Here is a 20,813-nt window from a genome sequence, read left to right as displayed (position 1 = left end):
ATTTTCAAATGCAGTTTCTAATTACTATTTAAAAAGAAAAAAAATATTGTGAATATATTTCAATTTTATATTTTTTTTAAATGTGAACAAGTTTGTTTTTTAAGATTTTATTAATATTGCTAATATGCTTCATAAGGTTTAGGTGGTGTGAAGATCAAGGAGGAATCTTGTGAAGGCAGAAAGGAGCCCAAGAAGCATACAAAGAACCACACACGTCTGAGCTTCTTTGGAGTGTTGATGGTACTGTGGAACCTGATTAAATTACCAGGTGGGTGAAGAAAAACATTACATCAAACCCTAATTGAACATCATCTCAAAGGATCCTACTAGAATAAAGATTACTGGATACTCATTTGAAGTAAATGGTATGAACTTCTTTCAAGATCTATTTTATGATTTCTGTAACTTTTAAGAAGGATTAATTCATCAGGATTTGAGAAGCACACAGAGGCGAATAAGCCTGATTCGGAGAACCCTGGAAAAAACCAACGTGATGCATCCCAGAATCAAGGTACGTACTATACATATATAGAATCTGTAATCAGGAACTTGAAAGAAAAAAAATGATTTTTACTTCTATTTAGGTTTACAAAATGGTGGCTTTTGTGGGGACTCATTTGCAAGTTTGAAGCATAATAAAATTAAAATTGTAAGAGTATTCTATTAGCTTACAACAATTTTGTTATAAGCTTGAGGTTGGGTAATACCCAAATAATGCATGGCTCTTAAAATAAATCTATGAGCTGTAATATCGAATATCATAAAAGGTCAAAACTCAATTCAAGAATTAACAATATCATAGACAAGGGTTACGAGTTTGAGTGATAGGGGTTAAGGATTGTTGGGTGTAATAATGCTCACCAAATGATGACTTTGTCTCTTTGAAGAGGCCATGGGGCTAATTAGGTCATCCATCTTGAGGTGACTAAAATTCCAAACCTATTAAATTTTACTTGTTCTCAATATATAGTTATTTACTATCTATTATGAATAATTTACTCTTGAATAAAGATGTTCTCTAACTCAATCCATCTTTATATGTAGGCAAACAATCAAGTAATGGAGTCGACAAACAACCTCAACTATTTCCCCCAAATTATTATATAAGTATCGAGCTGATCAAATTTATATACAGAGCAATGCTCGTCGTACTTGGATTAGGTATTAGACTATTCTAACTATCATTCCTATGTGTTATCCATTTATTAATATCTAATATAATATAGATCAAGAGTATGTTAATGTGTTCTTAATTTATATGGTTATAAGGATCGAAACAGATAAAGAAGATACATTCAAAGAAAGAGAAGCACTTATGGTCCATTCAAATAATGAACAAGCTACTTGACTCTTCTTCAAGTGAGTATGATAGTTCAGCCGGAAGTCAACCATTGACAACTAAGGAAGCAGATGAAACAGATGCTTTTAAGGAGATTGAGGCCAATGATACAAAGAGAATGAAAACATCATCGGAAAATGAGAAAAGACAGCAAAGTATGTAAAACTCTCTTCCTATCTCTAAAGATATGTTTGAAACATTGGAATAAAAATAAAAATGGGAAATCTATTTCATTTCTAATTCATTATCATGCTTGGATTGCATTTTAGAATGGAATATGAATCAAAAGTTTATTATCCTAAAAATCAAAGCTCACTCTTTAGATTATTCCTCCTTTTGAATAGGAATTCGATTCACCTCCATGTCCATCCTATTTACATTCTTATTTAAGAAGTTTGTCATAGATTTAGATGCTGCTTTGATAGACTACTTTTTCTAATTTTCGACATTGTCAGAATACGACAAGCATGATGATCATGTCCCTTATGGGCCGAGCCTTCTAGGGTTTTTGCCTTTTAACTAAGAGAATTGAATCTTGTGGCCTTAACAGAGAAGAAAAATGATGAAAAGGCAAAGGAGACTGATGAAATGGCAAAGAAGGAGACACCAATACTAATTGCAGCAAAGAATGGAATAGTAGAAATGGTGGTGAGAATCCTTGAACTTTTCCCTGTGGCCATTCATGACATGAACTCGGAGAAGAAGAACATTGTTCTATTGGCAGTGGAAAATAGACAAACTCATGTTTATGCTCTTTTACTCAAGAGGGAAATTTTGAAAGACAGTATATTTCATGTTGTGGATCATGAAGGTAACAGTGCTTTGCATCTTGCTGCAAAGTTGAACGACAGACATCCTTGGCGAATTCCTGGTGCAGCCTTACAAATGCAATGGGAAATTAAGTGGTACGAGGTATGTCATCTTCCCTACTTAACTTTTCATCATACATATATTCAATTAGGAAAATGTTATAGCATCGTATAAGCAGTACTACATCGAATTTCTAAATTTTGAATTAATTATTAAATAAAGATACAAAGAAATGAAACCGAAGTACAAGAAAATAATATTTAAACATAAATGAATAGAACCAAGATCAAGATATAAAGGAATAAGACTATTTTCTCCGCATGGTCATTTATAACTATGAATCACTAGCCTATGCTATATATAATGCAAGTTTAGGTTCGAAGAACAATGGGAAGGTAAAGAAAGTTTTTGGAGAAAAAAAATAGTCTTAGTCTATGTGTTGTATAAATGTTGTACACCCCTTGAGCTTTGGTGTGAATACAAAAACCAATATTGGTTTCACATGAACACTTCCAATGATGTATTTCTTTATGAGATTTAATTTTTAGAAATATTTTAGATTAAAAAAATTTAAATAGATTTATTTAACAATTTTTAAACAATAAATTTTATAAATAGAAGACATCTATAAGAACGCTATTAGATGAAATTTGAAACCGATGGTAACTGCACCAAAACTTTAGAAAATAGAATGAAATCAACTTGTATTCTTTAATATTCATTATCAATTATTAGTTTACGCGCCATTAATGATCAAGCTTAATAACTTATAACTCGCACGCAGTTCGTGAAAAACTCCATGCCAATCCATTTCTTTGTCCGCTACAATAACAACAACAAAACAGCAAGAGAGGTATTCACAGAGAGCCACGCAGATCTCGTAGATAAAGGTGGCAAGTGGCTCAACGACACCTCCAACTCATGCTCCGTCGTGGCAGCCCTCATAGCCACCGTCGCATTCGCAACATCCGCCACTGTTCCAGGCGGTGTCAAGGAAGGAATTGGCGTGCCCACTCTGGAAAACCAGCCAGCTTTTAATGTCTTCTCCATTTCATCTCTCATCGCTCTATGCTTCTCGGTAACCTCCGTGGTCATGTTTCTGGCCATTCTGACATCAAGGCACCAAGAAAAGGACTTCGGCAGTGATTTGCCTAAGAAGCTGTTGTTTGGGTTATCGTCTCTCTTTATATCCATTGCGGCCATTTTGGTCTCCTTCTGTGCAGGCCATTTCTTTGTTCTAAAGGATGAACTGAAGTACTTTGCATTTCCGATATATGCCGTGACGTGCTTGCCGGTGACCTTTTTTGCGGTAATGCAATTCCCATTATACCTTGATCTGATATGTGCTACCTTCAAGAAGGTGCCACAAAGAAGCTACGTAGCAGTTTCATGAGGTTGATTTTTCATGTGTTCCATCATTCTTAGGGCTTGATCATGATTTTGACATTAAGATTGAAATGATAAGGTTTTTGAGTTTGATGTTGACTATGTAGGATTAATTCTAGGTTTTTCTTGTTCTTTTTTCCTTTTTTACTTTGTCCGATTTTGATAGATTTTGTATGCTCCAAAACAATATGTTTTGCATCCACTTTGTTACGATAGTAACAATCAAGGATTTAGTACTTCATCTTAAAACCAAAATTAGGATGATTAATAAGCTCTCATTTATTATTTTTCTCAATTTTATGAATTTTTTCATTCATAGCTTTTAAGCCAACAATCATCACCCTATAGCTTCTTCGTATCTCAATGGATTATAGTCTGCAAATAAAACAAGATTTATCCATTCTTCACTCATTTGGTCATTGTCATTACAAATCTCATATTTTTGCAAGCATTCAGGTCAGACGTGTTAACGTTGCATGTGGACGCTTTAATGATTCTACAAGACATGGAATCATGATCGGTACACTAGTAGGTTGCACACATTTGGTCTTCACTTGAACGCTTGTCTTTTTTCATTACAAGACCCATCTTGTACTATTTACTTATCAAAAATTACATCATAACCGATAATAAACTTCTTAGTTTATAAAATATTTTATAATTTATTAGCTTTTATCAAATGATCATAACAAATAAAAACTGTACTTCTCACATTTACCATCAACTTTCTTTCGCATCAACCACATGAGTACATATTATAAAACTGAAAACCAAACACTCTACAATGATTAATGTTATACTTCTTATGATTCGGAACTTTTATGGGTTTTTTTTTATAAACACCAAAATAAATTAAGCACCTATTTAATAAAAATAAGGCCAATTTTAAAATTAAAATTATTTTAGTAATGTGTTATGAATTTATGAGTGTAAAAAATTAAATTAAATTTTAAAAAATAATAAATAAATAAATAAATAAGGAGTAAAAAAAAACCCTCACGTCCTGGTTACACGCCCATGCTCACATTGGGCTGAAGGTTCATAATATGGACTAGGTCCGTTGTTTGGGTTAGGCCCATTATTTGGGTTTTTGAATTATACAGGGAATTAGTTTCCTGGTTTGACGTTTGTTTGGTTACCGAGAAAATGGAGGGAAAGAGAAGAAAAAAGAAAGGAAGGGGGAGGAAAGGAAGGATTGGCTCTACAAACATACAAAAATGTAGTTCTTATTTAAGCCCCGCTTTATTATCTCATAGTAACGAAGGAGCAGAAAATGTAAGAACATTTTTTCGAAAATTTTTTAGTTCATGAACTGAAATTAGGGTTTTCTTTGTTGATTTCGTGCCTTTGCAGACTTTTTTAGAAGTCTTCTTATCGGTATCTTCATTGTCTTATTTGTTGGTGTAATAGCCAAATTTGTGCCCTGTTTGGATGATGAAAATTGTGGAAAAAGGTTGGCTGTGTTCTGGAATGTGAGAATTTTTTAAACAATTAAACGAAAGGAACAAAATAAAAAATATTTTTCATTCTTGATTCGTTGAGAAATGAGTATATTGGATCAAGGAATTTAGCGTTTGATCTTGGGGTTTATGTTGTTGGATTTTATTAATGAAATTGTGTGGATTCTTTATTTGTTTTGGTTGATTAGGATTGGGCATTCAGTTAGTTGAGTTTTCTATGTGAATGAGGGTTGTGGAAATTGTTTGACTGGAGAATGGGTTTTGGATTTGGGTGAGAGGTTTGCCTTTGGTTGATGATGAATGAGAATTTTGGTTTATTGGATTTCTTGTAAATGTGATCCTCTGAGCGGAGAATTTGGTTTTCATCAAATATTTTAGGGTTCTTTGAGCAGAGAATTTGATTCTCATCAAATATTTATAACCATCCTATGTTCAGCATGATGTTTATCTTGGAAACAAAAAGATCGAGTTATCTGTTATTGTCAATAAGTAGAAAAACCTTGATATGGGACAAGGAGGAGACTCTATTTGCAAATGGTGAGGAAATTGTCTTAACCTTTGCCAGCAGTGATGTCAATAAGAAAAATCCTCTACTGTTGGCAGTGGCCCTCAAGGCTGAAGGAAATATATCCTGGAAGACAGTTTGGCAAAGTGGACACATTGCGTCTTGCTGCTGTGATGCTAGAGAATATAAATCCTGGGTGAAAATATTCCAACCAATATTTTTTGATAAAAGAGTATGCAACAGGGAAAAGGTAACTAAAGAGTAACATATTATATCATGTTATAAATGTTTAATTAATGGAAAGAGAAGCTAAGATTCAAAAGTAATCAATGAAAATAATGAGAATCAATAGATAAGTGAAGTATTAATATTAATTTCTGAAAAGGAAGGAAAGAATATTTCTTTTTCATTCTTTCCCACTTAGGAAAGGATAAAGAGAATAATAACTTCTGCTTTTCTAATTTTTCCTTTTGCTTTGTTTTTCTCTGTTCACAAACAAGACTATGCTTTCCTTTTCAATTGAGCAAACATAACAAAATAAAAAGATAGGAGAAAGAAATCCTGAAGCCACATGGGTGACCAGTACTTGAAGCCATTATGATAATGTTTTGATATATACTCCAGACCCTACAGATCATTTAAATATTCTTAATGTATGTGCAATGTATAATCTATACGTTTTAACCTGGCCCATCTCTTTACAGGAAACTACATTATATGCTGCAATCCAAACCTTAGGAGGAAACATACCTCTAATTAAGCTTTAGATTATTGAAGTTCTATAATGCTGTATTTAGCAAAAGTAAAAGAATAATATTCATAATTGATTCTTTCTAATGTAGATGATGTAGCAAACTGATGTCTGTAAATTCATAGATTACTACTGGGTGCTACCTTATTAAAAGTGTAAATAACCACCTATACCCTGTAAACTAGGAGATGACTTAGACCAGATTCTATTTACCCTGACCAAAACTGGAAAATAAAGATAAAGAATTTCAGTTGCGTATCTTCTTGCTCTAGATTGAGAGTAAGATAACGAATTTCAAATTTTTTTAGAGAAAATAGATCTTTATGGTGGGCCACATATGTGCAGAATGTTGTCAAAGATTTGGAATCATACTTTATAAACACATACAAATGGTCCTAGTAGTAGGAGCAATTGTTGTTGTTGTTGTTGTTATTGTTGTTGTTGTTATTGTGTCATCATTTTGAAGAAGGGTAATCATGGCATTGAGAATGGAGGATCCAGAACTGGAGGGGATTAAGACAAAGTTGTTTGAAAGAGCCATGGAAGGCAGGTGGAAAGAAGTTATTGAAATATACAAAAACAATACAATGGCTCACCGGGCCAAGATCACTGTATTAGAAGACACAGCATTGCATATTGCTGTCTTAGAAGGCAAAGAAGCTGAAGTTGAAAAAATGGTGTATCAGATTGGAGAGGATGCTCGAATGATAAAAAACAAGATGGGGAATACCCCTCTCCATCTGGCTGCATCAATAGGAAATGTTAGCATGTGTAAGTGCATTGCTAATAGGAATGCAAGATTGGTAGGTGCTCGCAACAAGAAAAATGAAACACCCCTCTTCTTGGCAGCTCTCCAGGGTAAGAAAGATGCTTTCCTTTGCTTGCTTGAAATATGCAGAGACCAAGCCTTGGAGTTCTGTCGAAGGGATGATGGTGAAACTATTCTTCACTGTGCCATTACTGGAGAATACTTCGGTGAGCATTTTTAAGCCACATGATTATACACAAATGGAAAAACACGTGTCTATTTTAACATATGCAAGTTTTGTTTATTCTTAAGTATCCATTTTAAGACATTTTTTTTCACTGCTATGCATGACAGATTTGGCCTTTACAATTATCCTTGAATTTCCTAAGCTTGCGAACTATGTAAATGAGCAAGGACTTTCCCCTCTCCACCTCCTTGCGAATAAGCCTACTGCATTCAGAAGTGGCACTCACCTTAGCTGGATTGACAAGATCATTTATTATTGTAAGACTTATCCAACCAAAACCCAACTCCTGATATTTAATCACTCATGAAAAACTGCCAATAAACTGCTAGGAATGCCAGAAACAGAAATCAGATTGGGGGACCCCACAGGCTTCAGTATCATACATTGCAGACCAGTCTTGGTGCTCAACAAACAAATGCCTCGCTCAAATTTCACCCATGAATTTTGTTTTAATTTTTTTATTTTTATATGTCAAGTCTTTATTCCTGATGTTATGTTGCAAGGTGTTTTTATCCCAGAACTCAAGCACCACAAAGAGATGCATGGGGAAAAAAAGGACTCCTATTGCTTAGGGAACACCCAGACATGTGTTGACTTCTTTCTAAATATGAGGAACACAACTGAAGGACCAGGTTGGTGAAGGTTTCTTTTTTTTTTTTTTTTCCTCCCTTCAGAGCTGCATTTTGTATAAACAAATAAATCACATGTGGAATACCATATACAAAAGCTTGAAGTTATCATTTGCATCAGATTATTGCACATTTCAAGCAGATGTATGGTTAAATAGCCAAAAAAAATAGTGACATGTGGCCTCTATATAAGCTATGTTAATGTAGGCTTTAAGGAAAATAAACTTTTATTAATCCTCTTTTCTAAAAAAGAAATACACGAAGGATATTATGCAAATTTATATAGAGACTCCTCTAGTTAGAAAATAGGAACTTCCCTAAAAAATAGAGACTCCTCTAGTTAGAAAATAGGAAGTTTCCTAAAAAATAGAACAGGAAACTAACTAAAAAAATTCTAAGTAAATCTGAATTTAAAAATATCAGATTTGATCCTTTTTCCTAAAAATAACAACAATATTCCTGAATTCTTGACACTCCCCCTCAAGTTGGTGCATAAAAATCTATCTCGTCCAACTTGCTTGTTAGATAGTCAAAAACTGGTCTATGAAGTCCATTGGTTAGGATTTCAGCCAGTTGTGTAGTTGGAACAAATGGTGTGCATACAATACCAACTTCAAGTTTTTCCTTTATGAAATGTCCATCAATCTCCACATGTTTAATCACATCATGCTGAATTGGATTATGTGCAATACTGATTGCAACTTCATTATTGCAATAAAGCTTCAAAGGATAGATTGTTGGTTGTCTCGGCTCTTTTAAGACATGCTTAAGCCACAATACTTCACAAACCCTATGTGCCATCACTCCAAATTCTTCCTCCACACTACTCTTGGCTACCACACTTTGCTTTTTACTCCTCCAAGTAACCAAATTTCCCCAGATAAACATGCAATACCCTGAGATCAATCTCCTATCAGTTACTGAATTAGCCCAGTCTACATTCGTGTATACTTCAACTCCTCGCTGCCCATTCTTCTTAAAAAATAGTCCATTTCCTAGTGATTCTTCAAGTACCTTAATTGTTTCAAAAGGCGAATGCATATATTGACTTATCACACTAATTGCAAAGACAATATTTGGTCAATTGTGAGATAGGTAAACCAACTTATCAACCAATTTTTGGTACCTTGTAGTATCCATCGGAACCCTAGTTTCTACTTTTTCGAGCTTTACATTGGGATCTATAAGGGTAAGTGAAGGTCTGCAACCACTCATTTACGTTTTCTTTAGGAGATCAAGAATATATTTTTGCTGTGAAACAACAAGTCCCTTCTTTAACTGTGCTACTTCCAATCCAAGAAAATAGCTCAAGGCTCTAAAATCTTTAATTTCAAATTCAGCAGCTAGGCACTTCTTCAAATGATTCATCTTAACCATATTATCTTCGGTTAGAATAATGTTACCCACATTAACTATTAAAACTATAACTTCACCTCCTAAAGAGTATTTTAGAAATAGGGTGTGATTTGTTTATCCTTGACAAAAGCCTATTTTCTTCATAAAATGGGTGAACCTCTCAGGTCAAGCCCAAGAAGATTGCTTAAGTCCATATAATATTTTTTTATAGGTTTGCTTAAGTCCATATAACGACTTTTGTAGCTTACAAACCTTTGAGCCAACCCTTTTTATCAAATTCTGGAGGTAGATCCATGTACACCTCCTTTGGGTCTCCATTAAGGAAGGCATTTTTAACATTCAATTGTTGTAGTGGTCAGTCCAAATTTGCAGCAATTGATAAAAGAACTCTGACTATATTAAATTTACAATGGGAGAAAAGGTTTCCAAGCAATCAATCCCATATGTTCGTGTAAATGCGACCATGGAAGATGACAAATTCTTATAAGATACGAAATTAGATATGGGATGTTAAGTACAAGACCTAACATCTTTTCGAAATGCAATAGGGACATAAAGATCACTAAGAGACTCTAGATGTTTAATATTGGAAGAAGAACATGGTTTAGGTGGAGGCTTACCTTTCTCAAGTGGTGAGATTAGATCTGTTCTCAGGACAAATTCATGGCCTTGCTATAAAGTAGGTTCCTCCATCCTTTGAATACAATTTCTCCTTGAGTAAACACAAAGCTCTTGATTTTTTTTACTTGTATTTTCACTGATTTCAATATTTTCATGATCTTGATCATGAGTTGGCATTAAGGTAGGTTGTCCAAAATTTCAATAGCTAAATCATTTGTTCCCAAAGTTTGTCTACTAACAAAAAACTCATCAAACGCAAGTGCCTTTTTTTCCATTTTTCCTGAAGAGTTTTCTAAGAATTTTCCTGAAGTTTCTTATTGTTGTTGAACTAACAGTGACTGGAACAATGGCTAGTCTAACTCAAACACCTCACTAGGAATGAAATCTACACTTTTACTCCCCCTGAGGATGATCATGACTAAAATATGATTTAATTTTAATAAAGTTGGCATCCATTGTTACATACATTCTTCTGGTACGGGGATCAAAGCATTTATACCCTTTTTGTGTTGAAGATTATGCAACAAATATGCATTTGGATGCTCTAGGATCAAATTTTCCATGATTATGATTATAGACATGAATGAATGCAGTGCAACCAAAAATTTTAAAAGGTAAATTCATTAAAATTCATGAAGTAGGAAAATACATGTTGAAAAAATAAAGAGGAATTTGATATTTTCAAACCCTAGTAGGCATCCTATTGATAAATAAGTGGCAATTAAAATAGCTTCACCCTAAATATATTTAGGAACTTGTGTTGAAAAGATGAGTAATCTAGCAACTTCTAAAAGATGTTTGTTCTTTCTTTCCGCCATTCCATTTTGTTGAAGTGTATTAACACAAGAACTTTGATGTATTATTCCATATTCCATAAAGTAGATTCCCAACAAGTGGTTAAAGTATTTCATTCCATTATCAATTCTGAAAACTTGAATATTTGTTTGAAATTGTATTTTGACCATTTTGTGAACAAATTTAAACATTTGTGCTACTTCTGATTTTTATTTATTTATTTTTTTTTTATATAGCAAATACACCTAAGAAACCCTTGTATGATCATCTATAAAAGTGATAAACCACTTTTTTCTTGTAAAAGTGTCAACCCTAGAAGGTCCTCAAACATCATTATGCATTACAGAAAAAGGTTTAGAGGCTTTATAGGATTGTGAAGAAAAAAATGCACGATGATGTTTTGCAAGTTCACAAATTTCAAAATTGAATGAAAATGGATCTTTATTAATAAACAACTTTGGAAACAAATGCTTCAAATATTGAAAATTGGGATGTCCTAACCTCAAATGTCGTAACATTATTTTATTCTCATTAGTTACTAAAACAGATTCAAAATAAGTACTTTGAGCTTGTCTACCTAGTTAAATTTCATCTTTAAAGAAATAAAGTCTTCCACTTTGTCTAGCATTGTCAATCATCTTCTTTGAGTCCAAATCCTGGAATTCACAACGAGATGAGAAAAAATTACCTTGACACTTTAAATCAAAGGTTAATTTACTAACAAACAATAAATTGCAAGACAAATTAGGAACTTGAAGGACATTATAGTGTGTAAGAAGTGAGGAAATTTTGATAGATCCTTTTCCAACAATAGCTAAAAGTGATTCATCTGCTATTTTTATTTGTTTGTTTCCTGCACAAGGACTATAAGAAGAAAACAGATTTGAAGAACCAGTCATATGACCGGTTGCACCAGAATCTATTATTCATGGGTAATTTGAATCAAGGCTAACAAGAGTTGTGGGAAGATGATTACCTTTCTGGGCTATAAGGAATAAGAAGGGGATTGATAAAAAGAGACTTGAGACTAAAGAAGTTTGTACAGATGCTCTATTTGATCCTTAGTAAAAGAAGATGTTTCTAAGGAAGGTTGTTGCCCTATTCATCGTTTCCAGCTTGATAGGCATAACTCTCCCCGTTGGGTTTCTTCTTTCAGTTTGATGGCTTGTTGTGAATCTTCCAATAGATGTCACAAGTATGTCAGGGCTTTTTATAGTGGTCATACCATATTCTATCACTCTTTTTAAAATTCCTTTTTTCTCCTTCATGATCAAACCCCTTAGTAAAAATGGCAAAACTGTCAGATTTTATTCTAGCCCTTGGCGACTCAAGGTTCATCATAATGGATCTTCTAGCCTCTTCTCTTCTAACTTCAAAAAAACCTTCTTGGGGGGATGACAGTGGTTTTCTCCCCAAGATTCGACCTCTCACTTCATCATGGGAGTTTTTTAAGAAAGAGCTTATGCTCTAATACCATGTAGACTTAGAGGAAAATAAATTTTTACTAATCCTTTTTTCTAAAAAAAATACATAAAGGATACCATACAAGTTTATATTGAGACTCCTCTAACTAGAAAATAGGAACTTCCCTAAAAAATAGAACGGGGAACTAACTTGAAAAAATCCTAACGAAATCTGAATTTAAAAATAAATATCAGATTTTATCCTTTTTCCTAAAAATAACAACAATATTCCTAGATTCTTAATAGTCAAACTGCTGCTTCAGAAGTTATTATGAAATATAAGATAGAATATAAGCGAGTAGCATGTCCTATTGGTAGTCTTGTAGGCAAATAGATTTGTGATGGGCTTATCCAACACAAAAATAGGTTAGAGGGATATAGTCTTAATGGATTGAGATATATACTAACTCAATTACATGAATATTTCAGTGAGCAAAGTACTCTTGGGAACATCAAAAACCTCACCAAAACTCTTCACATTGACTAAAGATTCAACAACTAATTTTAAATTGTTTGAAAATTTTAATTTGAGAGAGAGAGAGAGAGCAAACTACTCTAGAGACCATCAGGTACCTCAACAAAACTCTTTCATTGAGTAAAGGTTCCACAACTAATTTTAAATTGTTTGAAAATTTTAATATGAGAGGGAGAGAGGGAGAAAGGAAAAGAAAATTTCATTTTTAAGTTTCGGTTCTTCAGAAAAGAGAAGAAAAGAATCTTTCTCATCTGAAAATTATTACTTTCCAACTCACTACATTTTTAGTTGTTTGCCAAAAAAAAAAAAGGCTGAAATTTCTAAGTGAGATTATTGATATACATATTGGAAATCTTTTATAGCACATTTTGGTACAAAGAATGACATTATAGAACTTTCTTAATGAGGTTTCTTACTAATTTTATTTAAATTCTTTTGAAATTTTTATTACTAACTTTTTTAAATACTAAAATTACTAAGACTTGTATGTATATTATTTCTTACTAAAACAAATTTTAATAAAATTTAAACCTCATTTTTTCTTAAGTTTTTGGATGTTTTGTTTGTATTTTGAATGTAACCATCAGTAAAATTTGGCAACTTTAGCCTTTTTAGGTTTTAAACTTTTTTATACAGTATACTACAAGGATTGCATAATTCGATATATAATGCATTTCTGTTAGATTTTTTTTTTTTTTTTTTTTTTGGGTACCTTTCTTGACTATGCTTTTAAGTACTTGATTGGTTGATTGATAATGAGGTTATCATGTGATGTCTTTAGAAATGAACTCAATGAGAACAATTTTAAATGTGTTTGAACAGAAATATTACAAATCAATTTTTAAGTTCTTGTATTTATTATTGGTCTAAAAATTTTCTTGGATCTTATTTTTCAAAAGGTTTCCCCTTTAAGGTAATTTCCTGACAGCCATTCGCATTAATGGTGTTCCAGCCATCCACAATGTTTTAGTATTTGCCCATTGTCTAATTTAAAAACTTTGTATGCTTTCTTTAATTAAATGGAAAGTCCATGAGATATAAACTTGACGCATAACTTATAATTGCCAAAGAAATTCATAAAAAGCTTGTTCTGAAATTAGATATGGGTGCAGTTTTTTATGGGCTAAAATAATACACTAACTAGTGTCTAAGAGGATGCATTTTTTTATGGGGATGCAACCTAGGTACACATAACTATGTAGGTCATCATCTCCCCTTGCTTGCAGTTAAGGTGTTTGTCAATCTCTTAAAGTGTGTAGATCTTAAGGGATGTTATTGCTTAGTAAATGGTTGCGGAGTTTCACAATTGAGTGGGAAACTTTATGGAGGAGGGTCGTTGTAGGGAAATTCAAAGAGGAGGTGAGGTGGTGTTCAAGGGAGAAGAAAAAGACATTCAAGATGGGTTTGTGAGAAACAATAAGAAATGGTTAGCTTGCAAGCTATTTGAGAATGAGCATCTTGATGAGTGATGTTTGCAGGTCCAAGTTCTGACAGGATGTGTGGTGTGGATATTTCTTTCTAAGATCCTTTCTTGGACTTGTCTTTCTTAACTTCTCGTAAGACTTTTAGGGTGACTGAGTTTTGCAAGGGGGTGGAAAGTGAATCCAAGATTTCAAAGGAGTTTGCAAGATTGGGAAGTGGTGATAGTTGAGTCTTTATTCAGGTCATCCATGGGTTGGTTATGATGGTAGGTTGGTGTGGCAGCCTTTCAAGTCCAGTCACTTCTTTGTGAAGTTCTATAGTGAAGCATTAAATTCAGGAGCCTTCATTCAGTTTCCAGTGAAGGAGGTGTGTGAATTCTGGGCAACTTTCAACATTGGCTTTCTTGGGAGACAGTTAGGGGGGAAAATACTCACAACCAATCAGCTCTTGAGGCCAAGGTGCACTACTAGAGACTGGTGCTGTTTGTGTGGGCAAAGAGAGGATTCAAGCAAACCATATACTTTTTACCTTGCAAATGGTCTCATCATTTGTTATCTTTGTTGTTCTCATTATTTGCGGTCTATTTGGTCCTTTCATGGTCAGAAAAGACATGTTGCTTGAATGGTATGATAGCTTTATGGGGAGGGCTGAAAAGAAGATTCGGAGGTTGGGCCTTCTATACTTTGATTTTGAGTATTTGGAAAGAACATAATAGGGAGATTCTTGACAGCCTTAATGTTCAGATTTAAGAATAAAAGACCCATTCCTCACATTATTGTTCAAGTGGTTGTGGTGTTCTTAGGTTGATGACGAAGTTTTTCTCATCTGGATTGACAGTGTGAGGAAGGCTTTTGCTGTTTATTAGTTTTTTGTTTCTCTGTTTTTAGTTTTTCATTTACCCATATTTTTGGGGTGCATCTGGCACACTTCCAGTGTTCTTGGATTGTGCCACCTTTTTTTATTGGCTCTTTTATACAACATACTTTTATTTGCTATTTAAAAATTAAAAAAAAATTCCAAAAGTTAGGGTATGATTGGTGGTAGTGTGAGCTTATAGCTTCCTTTTGGCTCCCTCTATTTAGCTCCTGTGTGCTTGTGTTGTGCTCCCCTTGTGTTAGACACTTCTTTTTAACTAATATAATACTTTTCTGTAAAAAAATATATAATAAATAAATTTAAAAAAAATAAAAAATAAAAAAGGATGAGCAATATGGTCAGCCATTTTGTTTATTTTTTATAGGAGCAATGTAGCCAGACATGTTCTGTGACAGCAAGTCAATGGTTAAATTTAAGAACTCTTCAAGTTTTGCCAATTGGTGTTATTTGTGCGAGCAGGAAGAAGAATTAGCTGACCATTTATATACATCATGGGATTTAATGTGGTTTATGGATTTTACTATTTTCTACTTTTGGCATCCCTTGGATGCTTCTTTGTCTCAATTAATTAAGGATATTTTGAGTAGTTGGCATGGAAGTAATGTCCATAAAGAGAAGATGAAAGTATGTATTATAGCCTCACTATGCTTATTTTAGTGTATTTGGAAGGGCACAATAAATAAATCTTTGATGATTGCAGCTAAAAAAAGAAAATTTTGACTTTTGTTTGAATTCAATAGAAATTAGAAGGCTGTTCTTTGTAGCTATCTTTGATGTTTTACAACTTCTTATTTACTTATCAAAAAAAAAAAAAAGACAAGGAAAAAGAAAAAGGAAGCCAAATTCCCTGCCAAATTGCTAGGAGTTAAAATAGAAAACATGTCTGGAGTTTCATATCTTTAGTTGTGCTCATGAGTGTTGTGGCTAATCAATTTTCCAATTTTCAGCAGAAAATGCACCAAAATCTGGTGAGCACACAGATGCAGAGAACCCCAAAGAAGGACAAGCTGGTCCCCAACATCAAGGTGAGTGAAGGATCCACTTTTAACTTCAATGAAAAATGGGTTCTACCATACACATACTTGCACACCATGTGCCTGGCCTACCTGTGACTTTCAGAGGGCATGTTCAACTTAATGTACCAAACTTTGTACATGACTAAGTACTTGATGAACCTCTTTCAACTACTGTCTCCAGGATTCACATGCAACTTGCATTCTAATTTATGAATGATTTTGAAATATATGAATTACTGAGCTTGAAATAAAGCAATGAAGTTCTTAGATCGCTTGATCAATGAAGTGTTATCAGTCATAAATGTTAGCTTTTAAATTTTGAGAGCCTATGGTTATGTTTGATTCCTGAAAGTTTGAAGAAAAGGAAATAGAAAGAAAAAAATAGAATGGAAAAGTGATAAATTTTTTCTCTTATTTAGTTGTCCATAAAAAAGTTGAGAGAAAAAAATAAATAAATTAATGTTGAACACATTTTCCCCACATTTTTTAAGGAAAATGGGGAGGAAAATATTTTAGCATTTTCCTCCCTCTTTCCTTTAATAATTTTTTATGTACCTTTTTCAATGTTATCCAAACATAAGAAAATTATTTTATTTAGTATTTTTTTTCTTTCCTTCACATGTTCTAGAAACCAAACATGGTATATATATATATAGATAGATAGATAGACAGATAGATAGAGTTTTCTATGCTCAGATATATATATTTAATAGTGTTGATTAACAAATAAGCCAGTGCACTCTCTCATTATGTTTTTTAAGGTCATCAATCAAACATTGGAGCTGATGGAAAACAACGGTATCCACCAAATTATGGCATATGCTTTGAGTTTATCAAGCTTGTATGCAAAGGAATGCTGGCTATCCTCCTGTCTATCCTTGGATTTGGCTTCATATCTTTCTTCAAATATGGTACAACACCGTACATATTACCTTCCCTGATCTTCTGTTCTGTTAGTATCCAAAACAATATTGATTCAAGGTATGTGTTTTTATGTGGCTGTAAGGATCAAACAAGATCAAGAGAATAATACATAAAAAACAGAAGCACACTTGGTCTATTCAGATCATGAAAGAACTGCTTCAACATACTGAAGAATACAAGTACTATGATACTGGAAGCAGTCCCCATCAATCACCGTTCCTAGACGAAGTTGAAACATTTCTTTATGCTCCTAATGGAGTAAGAATGCCTTCCCCCCACCAATCAACATTAGAAGAAGATAAAACAACTCCTTATACTGCTCCAACTGGATCATCATCCCCAAAAGATGGAAGGATGGATGAGATAAAGACAGCTTTGAAGAATACGCCTTCCAAAAGTCCTATGGAAGCTAACCAAGGGCTTGAAAATAAGAAAGAAAATGGTAACTCCACAACTTCAGTTCTTATGATATTCTTCTATATAGATCAGAGAACATCCTTGGATTCCATTTAGTGATTTATTTGTTTCACCTGAGTTGTCAGATTAACACTCCAGTTTTTAACAGTCTAGAATTTTCAACATTCAACAGTTCTGATAGATTTGTCTGATTGAGCATTGCTGCATGAATCATGGTAGCCTGAGCCTGCTAATCATTCTCTTTTAGCCCCAGTACTGAATCCAGTGATCTTGGCAGGGAAGAAGACAAAGAAAACTGAGAAGGTGGATAAAAAGGAAACTCCTATACTACTCGCAGCAAAGAATGGTATTGCAGAAATGGTGAGGGAAATCCTTGACCGTTTTCCAGTGGCTATTCAAGATATGAATTCAGAACACAAAAATATGGTGCTGTTGGCAGTGGAGAATAGACAACCTCATGTTTATGAGCTCTTACTCAATAGGAAAATTCAGAAAGACACTGTTTTTCGTATTGTTGATAAAGACGGGAATAGTGCACTGCATCTCGCAGCAATGTTAAGAGATAATCTGCCTTGGCACATTCCAGGAGCTGCACTGCAGATGCAATGGGAAATCAAGTGGTTCGACGTATGTGGCAATGAATTCCTTTTCCTATTTTTTGATTCTTTTAGTGTTTTATGTGTGCCTATGTGCATAAGGTGTAAATGTTTTCAATTTTATAGAAGAGTTTAGGATATATACCATTTGATCTCTCAAATACAATATCATTCATCAGGATTGTAACCCTAACTGTGCACTTGACCTTATTGCAGTATGTGAAGAATTCCATGCCAATTCATTTCTTTCCTCACTACAACGCCAACAACCAGACCCCAAAGGAGGTTTTCAATGAATCACACAAGGAGCTCGTAGAAAAAGGCGGCAAATGGCTCAAAGCGACATCTGATTCATGCTCTGTTGTTTCAGCGCTGATTGCGACAGTTGCCTTTGCTACCTCAGCCACAGTGCCAGGCGGCATCAAGGAAGACAGCGGCAAGCCCATACTAGAGCGCCAGCCAGCATTTCGCATATTTGCAATTTCATCACTCGTGGCCCTCTGCTTTTCAGTAACCTCGGTGGTCATGTTTCTTGCCATCCTCACCTCCAGGTACCAAGTGAAGGATTTTCGCAGAGATCTACCGAGAAAGCTGTTACTGGGGTTATCGTCTCTTTTCGTGTCCATAGCTGCCATCCTGGTATCTTTCTGTGCTGGACACTTTTTTGTCCTCAAGGATGAACTAAAGTATGCTGCGTTCCCTGTATATGCAGTAACTTGCCTACCAGTGACATTCTTTGCCATAGCCCAGTTTCCATTATACTTGGACCTTGTATGGGCTACTTTCAAGAAAGTACCAAAGCGTGGCTCCAGGGATGACACCTAGGGTTTCACATTGTTCTTCTTTCTTTGAGGTTCCTGACAAAGTAATCAGGAGCGCTTTGTGTTTGTGCTTGTGTATGCTAGAACAAGCCTGAAATAATCCAGTTTAGGGATCCCATATAAATGAAGGATTGTGTTTTTTGAATTCCAGGTTGTTTTGTTCCTTGATCTTGCAATGAATCAGTTGGGGTCCCATGACCCCCATGACCCATGCTTGTTTTGTTTGAGAGCGATCCATCAAAACCCTTTTCCCACCCACCCTTTTTTTTACTTGATTAAATTTGAAAGCAAATATTAAAAGGCCAAAAATGCTCTCATCTTTTCCACACATTCCACCTTAGCCCTAACCCTAATCCTCCTCCGGACCACAACTTTCCTTTTCCCCTTCCCTCTTTCTTTTCCTTCCTTTTCTTCTCTCTTCTTCCTCTTTTGTTGAATTTTTTTCAAATGGGGAGAGAAAGAGATAGAGAGGAGATATGGTCACGGCAAGTCGTCATGACCTATGGTAGTACTAGTACTTGGCTTTGCAGAATGGTAAACCATCATGATCATGCAATCAAGATTCAAGCACCACATTGTACGGCTTGGAAGTGTTCATTTACACTTTTTGAATTTAAACAAAATATGAAAAATTATAGCTAGGAGAAGAAGACCGAGAAAACAAGAAGGCTAAAGAAGCTTTTCCATCCATGATGTCTATGTCAAGTAAGATTAGTGGTGATTCTATTATATCCTCTTTGGTGAAACCTTAAAGTATGATTTCATTGAAAACTATCATGCATGGCAATGGCAATTAATCTTAGGGAATATGTAAAGTACTTTTTTTTTTTTTTCCTAATGACCAAACTGTAGGGATCCCTCCCCCTGATGACACGTGGCACGCATTCTCATCCGGATTTCCTCAAGAGTACACGTGACGCGCTTCTCCTATCCGGACTCCATCAAGGAGAGACACACGACACTCACAAACATAACATCCGGACGACCGCCACATCGCATCCGAACGACCGACATATACTATCCGGATATGTTTGTCCGGATCATTGACTGAAGTAAGCAAGTCTTGCACGTCATCACAACATCCTGTCATGGCCCACGTTCCGCCACCTACAGAGTGAAAGGACAGGAATAAAGTGACGGCAAGTCACTTCCCACGATCTCTGACAGTCGCGGCGCCTCCCACAATCTCTGTCAGCCGCCTGTAGGGTGATGATGGCCTTACCACCACCTAGTGGCATCATGACAAGCCAAAATATCTCCCTACCATTAAAAAGGGAAACAGAGCTTCTGGTACTATATATATAAACCTTCACACAAAAAGGGAGGTAAGCTTGTTGTACCTAGTAAAAGGTCAACTGATTTATCTCTCTGACCATGACTGACAAAACCATCGGAGGGTGTGTCCGGACACTCTGTCCGGACGCCTTTTGCAGGAACGATTGAACCAGGAATCTATATTGGTTGAGATCGTGCGTCCATCCATTTGGCAACTACGTGGAACACCAGGGACGCGAGGCCTCAACAGTGGCGCCGTCTGTGGGAATATCACTGATTCAGTCACCAGCAAAGATGGCCACATCTTCCAGAAGCCGTTCATCTGGTAGGGGAGAGGAAGATAATTCTGAATGGCGCCGAGCCATCGAAAGAAGACAGTTGGCAAGCGAACAACAACTACAAGCTCTCCTCCAAGAGACAGAAAGATTAAGAGAAGAAAACACGGTGCTACGCATCCAGGCTTCATCAACGGGGCCTCCCCGTCGCCAGGGTTCAAGAGGCCAGGTAGCAAACTCAAGGCCAGAACCAAAGTCAATATCCCTTGGGACAGCAGGAGTCATCCTAGAAACATGCAACGTGAGGCCACATGAGCCACACACGCCCATGCATCGAGCTTCCCGTGAGGAAATCTCGGACTCTACTCATTTTTCAGCAAAAAGACAACACGATAGGAAATCCCAGTTGTCAAACTCAATGTGCGCTAGACTAGGCCCATAAGAGCTCGGGAGACCAAGGCCACCAGTAGTCACAACCTGGGCAGTGCACCCTGACCCTATGGTCACCCCCATGGTGCAGAACGTGCTCCCGCACCGTGACCCTATGGTCACCCCCATGGTGCGGAACGTTCACCCGCACCTAGCGGTACGACAAGCTGGAAGAAA

General features: G+C 35.4%; 2 protein-coding genes across 5 annotated transcripts; both read left to right on the top strand.

The window, feature by feature from the left end:
- Positions 1–139: 139 nt before the first annotated feature.
- LOC100259671 (ankyrin repeat-containing protein NPR4) lies at positions 140–3,628 on the top strand. The gene is made up of 6 exons (XM_002274304.5): positions 140–268; positions 431–511; positions 1,045–1,161; positions 1,270–1,494; positions 1,890–2,251; positions 2,934–3,628. The coding sequence occupies exons 1-6, from the start codon at positions 238–240 to the stop codon at positions 3,540–3,542; spliced, it is 1,425 nt and encodes a 474-aa protein (XP_002274340.5). The 5' UTR covers positions 140–237; the 3' UTR covers positions 3,543–3,628.
- A 1,003-nt stretch (positions 3,629–4,631) lies between these two features.
- On the top strand, positions 4,632–18,802 carry LOC100254555 (ankyrin repeat-containing protein ITN1). 4 transcript variants are annotated; one of them, XM_010647809.3, is made up of 9 exons: positions 4,632–4,810; positions 6,597–7,226; positions 7,354–7,503; positions 7,750–7,878; positions 15,831–15,908; positions 16,661–16,810; positions 16,906–17,265; positions 17,518–17,867; positions 18,053–18,802. In XM_010647809.3, the coding sequence occupies exons 2-9, from the start codon at positions 6,728–6,730 to the stop codon at positions 18,659–18,661; spliced, it is 2,325 nt and encodes a 774-aa protein (XP_010646111.1). In that variant the 5' UTR covers positions 4,632–4,810; positions 6,597–6,727; the 3' UTR covers positions 18,662–18,802. The 4 variants fall into 4 exon arrangements, with proteins under 4 accessions (XP_010646111.1, XP_019073566.1, XP_019073564.1 ...); XM_019218021.2 differs by lacking the exon at positions 4,632–4,810 and having other exon boundaries at positions 4,817–7,226; positions 15,834–15,908; XM_019218019.2 differs by lacking the exon at positions 4,632–4,810 and having other exon boundaries at positions 4,817–7,226.
- Positions 18,803–20,813: the final 2,011 nt, after the last annotated feature.

This window comes from Vitis vinifera, chromosome 7 (assembly GCF_030704535.1).
Source record: "Vitis vinifera cultivar Pinot Noir 40024 chromosome 7, ASM3070453v1".
Lineage (NCBI taxonomy): Eukaryota > Viridiplantae > Streptophyta > Magnoliopsida > Vitales > Vitaceae > Vitis > Vitis vinifera.
The sequence above is the reverse complement of the archived record's forward strand: the minus strand, read 5'-3'. Positions and strand labels throughout refer to the sequence as shown.

Bases quoted from the DNA above. Each gene is read 5' to 3' on its own strand.
- LOC100259671 (XM_002274304.5), top strand. From the start codon at position 238: ATGGTACTGTGGAACCTGATTAAATTACCAG. The intron at 269-430 runs GTGGGTGAAGAA...TTAATTCATCAG, and splicing joins GAACCTGATTAAATTACCAG to GATTTGAGAAGCACACAGAG. The intron at 1,495-1,889 runs GTATGTAAAACT...TGGCCTTAACAG, and splicing joins AAATGAGAAAAGACAGCAAA to AGAAGAAAAATGATGAAAAG.
- LOC100254555 (XM_010647809.3), top strand. From the start codon at position 6,728: ATGGCATTGAGAATGGAGGATCCAGAACTGGAGGGGATTAAGACAAAG. The intron at 7,227-7,353 runs GTGAGCATTTTT...TATGCATGACAG, and splicing joins CATTACTGGAGAATACTTCG to ATTTGGCCTTTACAATTATC. The intron at 17,868-18,052 runs GTATGTGGCAAT...ACCTTATTGCAG, and splicing joins GGGAAATCAAGTGGTTCGAC to TATGTGAAGAATTCCATGCC.